The sequence below is a fragment of the Helobdella robusta genome, assembly GCF_000326865.2.
Source record: "Helobdella robusta unplaced genomic scaffold HELROscaffold_25, whole genome shotgun sequence".
NCBI lineage: Eukaryota > Metazoa > Annelida > Clitellata > Rhynchobdellida > Glossiphoniidae > Helobdella > Helobdella robusta.
Genome location: NW_008704310.1, coordinates 2,475,496 through 2,485,397, shown reverse-complemented (window position 1 = coordinate 2,485,397; position 9,902 = coordinate 2,475,496). Strand labels below are relative to the sequence as shown.

Genomic DNA, 9,902 nt, shown 5'->3' with positions numbered 1-9,902 from the left:
GACTTGGTTAGTTGGAGTTAAGAATGTCTTGTGGTTGTTGTTGGGTTGGTTGTGGTTTGTGGGTTTTGAGTTGGATGTGCAAGGTAGGTTGCCATCCGCATCTAGGGTTAGGTTGTTATTGTGATTGTAGTTGGTGAGAGTTGGTTTGTTGCTGTGTTCGTTGATGTTGTTATTAATTTTATCGTTGTTGTTGTTGTTGTTATTCTTATTATTATTACCATTATTATTATTATCGTTATTATTATTATTATTATCATTACAGTTATTATTATTATTGTGCTCAATGTTGTTGTTGATCGTGTTGCTGATGTCGTCGTAGTTGTCGTCGTGGTTATTAATGGGCGTGCTAGTGATGATGGAGTCTTTATTATTTGTGTTGTATTTTGTATTGTTGTTGCTATTGTTGTTGGATATGATGGCTTTGATTCTTTTAATTTCGTTTTTTACGATGTCATCTACGTTTTCTTTGTGGTTATGAAAGTTTTTATTTCTCTGGAGGAACCTGATGTGGTCTTCGATAGGTTTTGTATCATCTATCAGGTCGATGTTTTCGTAGTGTATGGTGTTGTGGTTGGAAAGTTCGTTGTTGAGATGGTTGATGATCGTGTTTTTGATGGTTTTATATGTGTTGTCGAGAATTTCTGTAATTGCTTGGTTGAATGTGTCGTTCTTGTTGGGTGGGTTGATGTTGTCCTTTAGGTTGTTAATTGTTGTTTTGAGGACCTTCACTTTGTCTTCTTTCCAGTTGTTTATGTGATGGGTGATTTGTGTTTTTTTGTAGATGAGTCTAGCAGTTGTTCTGATTTGTTGAAATTTGTTGTTGTCCATTCGATGATGATGATGTTGTGCGGTTTTGGTGTTGTTATTCTTGTTGTTGTTGTTGTTTGGGTTGCGTTTCACGTTATTTTTCGTATTGTTGTTTTTATTGTGGTTGTTGCCTGGGATGATGGGTTGTAATGGCCTGTATTTAAAATGGGTTCCTGGGTGATGGAGCTGTATTATTGGGTTGGTGGTTGGCGGATCTGGTAGCAGTGGCATTCTTCTTGTCGTTCCATGGTTCGACGGTAGAAGGGTGTGATAAGATGAGTGTTGATGTGTCGTGGGAAAGTTTCGGATTTCTGAGAGCAGCAGGCAGGTTGTCCCAAACAGTTGGTCCAGAAACAGCAATGTTAGAGAGCCTATACGGAAACTCGTTGTTGGGATCAACAGCAGGTTTGAAACATCGAATCTCAAGTGTGTTTTAGATGCTTTTGAAGATCTCTTTTTGAACCTGTCAGACAAATAAGATGGAGCTAGACCGTTGATAGACTTGTAGACAAGTGTTGAAATTTTGAACAAAACTCTTTTGTTGACGGTTAGCCAATGAAGTTCCTTCAATATTGGAGACACATGATCGTATTTTAGAGCTCCAACAACAACTTTTGTGGCTCGATTCTGTATTGATTGAAGTACAGCCATGGATCGATCAGGCAAGTCATAAAACAAACTGTTGCAACAGTCGACGCGTGAGTGCACAAATGCATGAACCAACATCTGCAACGTGGATGTATCTAGGGATCGTCGAATTTGATTGATTTTCCTGATTTGAAACATGCATTCGGCTGAGAGCTTCTTAATGTGTTGTTTCATTGACAAACCTAAATCAATCATGAAGCCCAGATTAGCTGCTGTCTGACAAAATGGGATGACCTCATCATTAACAGTTATTGAAATTATATCTATTCTTGAAAGTTGCTGCCATGTTCCAATTGGTAAAAAAACAATCTGTGTATAAGTGGTGGGACCAATAATGCATCCTGCTTCCCAATAGTAGCTAAAGTAGCTCATAAGTATCTGACAATTCCTGCTACATCTGTGCATAGTGAGCAGACATTTTCCATGTCTGGTGAAAGCATAAATGAACGACAAAACCGACTGAAGCTCAAACACGTGGAACAGTTAGATTTTCTTTCATAATTTGCACTAGGTCTAGATAAAAATACTTATTTTGTCTGTTGTGACATGTTTTAAGACTTATAATAATTTGCTTTCAACCTTTAAATTTTTTAATTTTTTCAATGAAATTTAATAACAAAAAAATCAGAGTTCACTTTCATTTAAAAAAAAAATAAAATTTTATAACTGAAAATCATCTAAATTGAAATGATATTTTGACATCAAACCACCACTACTGATTGTTTAACATAAAACACACCTAGCCTATAACAAGTTAGGTGTTCAAACAGTAATGCACCTTAGGTCGGGATAAGAGAGATTGTACTTTATGCACTCGTAATGGCAAACTGTACCTGCATTAGCAGGTCAGCAAATTCACACCCTCATACACAAATGGGTATGCTCAAAAATTCTCAAAAACATCTAAGACAAAATTTCATATATATATATATATATATATATATGTGTGTGTGTGTGTGTGTGTGTGTGTGTGTGTGTTCATATGTATGTGCAACAACTGAACCAGTTGTATATATATATATATATATATATATATATTTCAACAACTAAACCTGAGTGTCGGAGACGGAATTTTTTGAGAGCCCGGAGTCAGAGTCGGATTTTTTTTATAAACCAGAGTCGGAGTCAAAGTCCGATTTAATAATCGACTTCGGAAAATTTTTTTATTTTTTTTCTTGAAAACTGGCTCCAGCTTTTCAAAAAGGGGTCGTGGCCGAGTGGTTATCGTGTCCGTCTACTACTCCCACGACCCGGGTTCGAATCTTGCAGTTTCTGCAGGTTTATTCGGGTAGCCGACTCCCCGGCCAACCCAGCCGTCCATCCTTTCGAGGTTGGTAAATGGGTAGACGACGTAAGTTGTCACATGTTGGCCGGCGAGATGGCTCAGTGGTTCAAATGCGCGCTGAGTCAAACATCTCGAAGGCTATCATATACTCAGCGTATATGGTATGGAGAATTTATAGAGCGCCCCTCTATGTAAAACTCAGAGGCGCTGTTCGAGAAGCTGCCGGTCAAAAAAGTGATGTTTAAGTCGTTTTCGGAACATGTCTCTTTCATCCATACTATCAACGACATCATCGGGCAGTTTATTCCAAACCTCCGCTGCAGCCACGGAGAAACGACGCCGTCCATAATTTTCTGTCCTGAACCTAGGAACAACGAGTTTCTTTTTGGCAGAGGATCTGAGTTTTCGCACCCCGGAAGCCGTAGGGACAGGCACGACCAGCTGTTGAAGGTATCGAGGACCAAGCCCCATCAAACTGTCTCTTGTAAACATTGCTATTCTGAATTCGATTCTATAACAAACTGGCAACCAGTGAAGCTCATTTCGCATATATGATGAAACAGATTCATATTTTGTTACACCAGCAATTATTCTTGCTGCAGTGTTCAGAATAGACTGTATGCAATTTTGTAGATACAACTTGTACCATAGAGGATTGAACTGCAGTAATCTATTCTTCCACAAATGAAACTGTGCATCAATGAAATTAAGCATTCATTTGTCAGGTACTTTTTTATACGTCTAATTTGGCGCAATTGGTAAAAACATGATCGGCAGACATTTTTCACATGTTTATTCATCTTCAATTCAGGATCTATCCAAACACCAAGATTTTTGACTGGCTCTACATATTCCTGAATACCAGTTAATTTTTATGATGCGGTGTTTGCGTGTGTACATAAATACATGTGTACGTCGTGTGAAAAGGATAAACAGCCCTTGTGGCGAAGATGGCTGTTGCAGAACATAATAAAGATATATAGATAATATATATATAAAGATATATATAATATAATATATAATTTCATCTTATTATCACTACTAAATGAAAAACATTTAAAAAAAACACTTAAAATCAGTCAATGTTAATGTTTTTCATAGTAAAATAACTTTATTTTTATGTTCTAAATCATACAGAAAAAATTTTCAACTTTTGCATCATAATTTTACCTTATTATCACAACTAAATAAAAAATACATTAAACAGTACAGTCAATGTGAGTGTATTTCATAGAAATTTATTTTGATGTTTCACAACATACTGTAAAAAAGGGATTTCATTCTCATTATTATTATTTATTTTTAGTATTAAAAATGATTGTTTGCTGCTACATTCTAAAAAACACAATCTTAAAAAAATTTCAGGATAAAAAATATAATTTTTTTTAAAACAAATAATATTTTCTCTAAATGTTTTAAAACATTTACTAAGTAGTTTTACTAAGAAAAACAATTACATTGAACATTTAAGTGTTTGTCTGAAATATTTTTAATTTAGTAGTGATAATAAGATGAAATTGTAATGCAAAAGTTGACAATTTTTTTCAGCATATTTTAAAACATAAAAATAAAGTAATTTTGAACGAACGAACGAAAACTTTTTTTATTCAAACCAACTGTAAGGAAAATTTTAAAAAAATCATCAAACAGCTGATTTTAAAATAATCTTGTGAAGGCCACCGTAACAAAATTACGGTTGAGTGTGTTACTAATCTCATTTTTTATCGGAGATTGTGTGATCATTTAACTTCAAATGAGCAATTTGAATCGTCTGCTTTTTTACGTACATCACTTTATTTATCAAGCGCTATTTTGCCTTTATATTGTTATTGTTTAATTTAAAAAGATTTTCATAAAATTGTTTTTCTGCACTACGTTTAGCTTTTGTAAAACTATTCCTAAGGCATTTGTACATAAATAAATTCTTTGAAGATGGATCTTTAATGAGTTTTAAATAATGTTTATTTTATTTTCGCAGAGTTTCAGAAGATCCGCATTCATCCAGTTTTTTTTTAAATTTTGAATTCACAGATAGCAGAAACTTAGAATAATCATCCACCGTCCTTCGAAAATAACCGAGAAAGTTCTGCACACAACTATTCACATCACTATAATTCAAAATGAAATCCCAATTGATGTTATTTAGAATTGTCTTTATTTTATTTACGTTCAATTTGGTTACATTATTCTGATTTGAAATAGCATTAGCTTTATGAACTTCCATATTGTTCGTTAAACAAAAAACTGGATAATGGTCAGACAAGTCTGCAACAACCCCAGCCTGATGATAACCATTTTGATAAGTTAAAATATTATCTAAAACTAATGCAGATGAAGTTGTGACTCGTGTAGGCAAATTTATCAAAGCGTGAAATTTGTGAAAAAACAATCTTTCAAAATTAAATTTATCTATCGAGACAGAATCCAGGTTAATATTGAAATATCTTGCAATATAAGAGTGAATTACATCTTAGCAACATATTTTCGAATAAACTCAAGAATTCGTCAAAATCAGGAATCGGTAGTCGGTAAACAGCTATGATTTTAAAACATTTATGGTTGTTCATTGAGATCGTCAGCGTCAAAGTTTCCGCAGAGTCATGTATTACTTTTTCATCGATACCGTGAGTTATCTGTTTCAGAAATAAAGATTCCAACACCCTGAAGTTCCTTCTTCAAATTTGCACTACCGAAGCGCCATTCTACAGCCCCACAGGCAAACTTTTGTTCTGTCTAAATATGAATTTAAATCCTTGCAAATCAATCAAAGAAGCAGTCGTATCATCTAACCACGTCTCTGAAATCACAACAACAATAAAACGAAAAGGAAAGGAATCCAAAAAAATTTCAAGTCACTCGTTTTGTGAAAAATACTTCTTGCATTGATATGTATAATAGTAAAAGCAAGTTTTGCACAATTAATGTTTTCAACATTTAAATCATTAATTATTGAATTTGAAATGTAGTATTATTTACAATCACAAGTTAAATCATTGTTAATATAATTATTGAAAGATGAAATACTAGCCATTAACAGCGGATGGAGTTTTAGGCGCTTGATTATTGAAAGATGAAATACTAACCATTAACAGCGGATGGAGTTTTAGGCGCTTGACTCGTGTAAAATAACCACTTACGAACATTGGCGTGTAAAGGCCATATTTCAGCATTAAAAATTTTAACCATTTCAATTTCAGGAATACAGATTCTGAAAGAACTATACTCCTCGTCGCTGGCTTTTACAGCATTGTTTTTCTGAAGTCGTTTAGCAGGAAATATATTGTGGAATTTTATATCAAAATTACAATGAAAAATAACTACATTGACTGATTTTAAATATTTCTTAAAATATTTTTCATCTATTAGTGATAAAAAGGTGAAACTATGATACAAAAGTTGAAAAAATTTTTTGGAAACCACGAAACCACGTGTCGGAGTCGGGAATCGGAGTTGGAGATTTTTACCTAGAGTCAGATTCTGATTTTTTTAAGGGACTGGAGTCGAAGTCGAGAGTCGGATTTTTTTGAGGAGCCGAAGTCGGAGTCAAATGTTTTTCATTCGACTCATCGCACTGAACTATACAAATTATATAGCGTTATTTTACATTTGTTGTTTTGTCATTTTTTTTCAACTTTACCACGTATGAGACTGAAGTTTGCCAAGCCACAACAAATATATGAAGGGTGAGAAATGGCTTTAAAAAAGAGAGCTTTTAACAAATACGCGACGATGTTTGAACATCGTGCACGCACGTTATAAGCATGCCAACATGCTCGTTAAGCATATATATTGAGAATTAATACACGCTCGTGCGTGTAAACACACACACACCTATATACATATATATATATATATATATATATATGCAATTATTGATGAAATTCATAGCATGTTCGGCGTTAGTTAACTTCCAATTTAACTTTTCGATTTTTCTAACGGTAGATCGTAAATCATTTTCAAGTTTTTTTTAGTTCAAAGCCAAAATTTTTGTCTGTTTTATTCATGATAGAACACCATAATTCTGGATATATTGGTATGACGACGACTAAGTTATCGAAAAGACTCACGATGCACGAACAAACTGGTGCTATAAAGAGTCACATGACAGAGAAACACAAAACTAAAATTACTGGCCAAATCCTGGACCACAATATTACATTACAATAACAACCATTATAATTTACGACTAGTCGAATCAAAGACATCCGATAATAAATATTCAACAACGAGCGACCGGAATTTTTCTCACCAATAAATTTAGAAACAGTGGAATCATAGATAATGAAAACATGTAAAGTGTTATATCATCGATGATGAAAACACATAAAAGTGTTATATTTATCGATAATGAAAACACATAAAAGTAATATATTTGATACGATGTCGAAAGATTATAAAACTAAATATTCACTTTGGATAAACAAGGAACCAATAAATAGGCAAAAAAATATATTTGATCATCTGGGCACAACCACAATATATCAATTTGAACACCGAAGATGGTATGTATATATATATATATATATATATATATATACACACGAATATTTATATGGCGCTAATTAAATAGTTTTTCAATAGGTTGTTCGTGCATCGTGAGTCTTTTCGATAACTTAGTCGTCGTCATACCAATAGGTACAAAAATGTACCTCATGAAAAAAAATCGAATTACTCCAAGATATTGGATATTTTTATGGCAACATCAAAATGCACAAAACAACAACAGCCCCTTTAGCCTATCATTAGCCAATTCTTGACAGTAACATAGAAGTTTTAGTACATACTATGACCATAAACATTCCAGCTAACATTAGCAAGCTAGAGGGATTTAGAGTTGCAACACACAAAAATCCACATCTTCTACACTCCAGTCGTGGATAAGTCGTGTGTATGTTAAAAAACTACCTCCAGAGTTGAAATTCTTTACGAAAATTGCTTCCAACATTTATGAGCCTGATGGACTTTTATCTTATGAATGAAAGCTCATTGTGTCAAAATCTTTGCACAAAATAAATTGACCTTTAACCTTTTTAACTTCTAACATTACGGTCATCTTGAAATTGACAAAAAAAAGCTATAGCACGCTCTTTTTTATACTAGCCTGGTTTGTCCCATGAAATTGAAGATTTGACTGAAAGATGTTCTGTTTACAATTCACACTGCAAAAAATAACTACCACAGAAAATCGATCAGAGATCTTGGGCTAAAACCATTGAATTATATGTAAGAATGGCTTTATAGTGTTGACCTTCTTCTCAAGGTCAGGAAACTTGGAAGCAAACTTTTTTAGCACCAAATTGTCAATTGGTTTTTCAGTTTTCCAATCTATATTTAGCTTCTTCCCTGTTAACGTGCCACCGGCGGCATTCTTGTAAACATTTTTTGCTGCTAAAATTATTCTATTTTAGTTTTAATCGATTTTTAACTTAATAATTTAACTGAATTATGTAAAATTTTTGGAATCATTTGTTATTTGATCCATTTTGATTTTATAAAGTTCATTTGTTTAAAAGTTTTAAAAATGTTACATTGTGTCAGGAGAAAGACCAGACTAGTAGAAAAAAAGAGGCTTTGCTTTTTTGTATTTTCATTTTAAACTTTTGACTTTATATATATATATATATAATTTTGATGTTGCTGTCGAGGATTTCACGGCTAATAGTGATTGAGTGTGTTGAGTCCAAATGAGATTTGATAGCACCACTCTGTTTATGCATCGTAAGCCTTCTAGTCAGTGAGGTAGTAGTAATCCCGATATATGAGTCATGTAATTAAAGGGGCAATTAAATTCATATATTACGTGATTACGCTTTAACACAGAGTTATCTCCAGGACTACAATTATTTTTCAGTATTAGGTGAGACGTTTTCTTATTGTTGTAATAAATTCAGAGTTTAACTTTACTAATTGGGTTGGTTGGTGTGACATTTTTATTGATGATATGTTTAAGAATAGCTTCATCTACTTTGTATGCAGTTGACATGTGGTTTCTTTAATACAATATGATATCGTTATCTTGATTGTTGGTATTAGGAAAGTTATTGTTGTGTAGCAATTTGCCCTTAACAATCTTTTCAATAGAATAAGTCTTATAACCATTGTTTACAAGCAGGTTGGTGACTCTTTAATTCAGCGTCGCGATTTTCAATATCGGAAGAGTGTGTGAATGCCCGGTTTACAAATGATTTTATTGTGCTCTCTATAAATTGTTCGGTACATTCACTTTGTCCATTCAAACAAATTCCTGTATTTGTTTCTTCGACATAGACCGCAGTTTTGAATAGTTCTTCGCCACGAGTGACCAACACATCGAGAAAAGATAACCGTTGTTTCTTTTCAATTTCAATGGTAAATCTTAATTTTGATTTGTTTAAGGTACCAAGAAATTGGGTGATTTGTTCAGGATCGTTATAGGAGACAAAAATCAATGTACCTAGCGTAGATATTTGGTTTTAAATTTGCATTATTTTAGAAGGTCTCATTCTCCAGATGTCCTAGGTAAAAACTGGCAAATAGGACGCTGAGGAGGGATCCCATAGCCACACCATCGATTTGCTTGTAAAGTTTGCCAAACCAAACCAAACCTTTACCTTGATAATTGTTCTTATGCGTTTTTATAAAACCTGAGCAGTTTTATAAAGTGAAGGAAAGCATCCCGTGCTGAAGACAGAGTTAGTCAGCTTGACCAGAATAGGTGCTAAGATCGACGAGAATTGCTTTAACATTTAGCATTACCTGAAAATTTTTTTTATTTTTTTCTCTGTTGTTTTTAGCGTCACAAGGCCTTGCAATACGTGGTCACGATAATGACGCCAGTAATTTTGTAAATTTACTTAAGTTGAAAAGGGAAGATTCAGAGAAACTGCAAATGTGGCTAAAATCTGAATCATATACTTGGTGTAGCCATGGTATACAAAACGAAATTCTTGATCAGAAGTGCCACACTCTTCTTAGGAAACTAATTTTGTTTGTTAAAATAGCGGGTTTTTATACTATTGTATGTGATGAGACGGCAGATATATCTCAAAAGAAACAATTTGCTTTTTGTCTAAGATTACCAAAAATCCATTAGAAGCAAAAGTTTCTCGAATTTTACGAAGCGGAATTTACAACCTCAGCTGCTTTGCATTTTGTCATCAAAGATGTTCTTAGATTTAATTTA

The 9,902-nt window shown here is 33.5% G+C and overlaps 2 protein-coding genes across 2 annotated transcripts in view; both read right to left on the bottom strand.

Annotated features, from left to right (window-relative positions):
* The window catches only part of HELRODRAFT_173202 (hypothetical protein), a gene marked incomplete at both ends in the record, with an annotated part of 4,218 nt that extends 2,358 nt beyond the window's left edge, over positions 1–1,860 (bottom strand). Inside the window, 2 exons of the mRNA XM_009019802.1 lie at positions 4–938; positions 1,638–1,860. Of these exons, the coding sequence (XP_009018050.1) occupies positions 4–938; positions 1,638–1,860 (1,158 nt within the window). The remainder of the gene's footprint in view (positions 1–3; positions 939–1,637) is intronic.
* Positions 1,861–2,692: 832 nt separating this feature from the next.
* HELRODRAFT_173201 (hypothetical protein) lies at positions 2,693–9,647 on the bottom strand (the record flags this gene model as incomplete). Its single annotated transcript, XM_009019801.1, has 5 exons — positions 2,693–2,857; positions 3,520–3,594; positions 5,882–5,995; positions 7,989–8,128; positions 9,635–9,647. The coding sequence occupies 5 exons, from the start codon at positions 9,645–9,647 to the stop codon at positions 2,693–2,695; spliced, it is 507 nt and encodes a 168-aa protein (XP_009018049.1).
* Between the last annotated feature and the right edge of the window lie 255 nt (positions 9,648–9,902).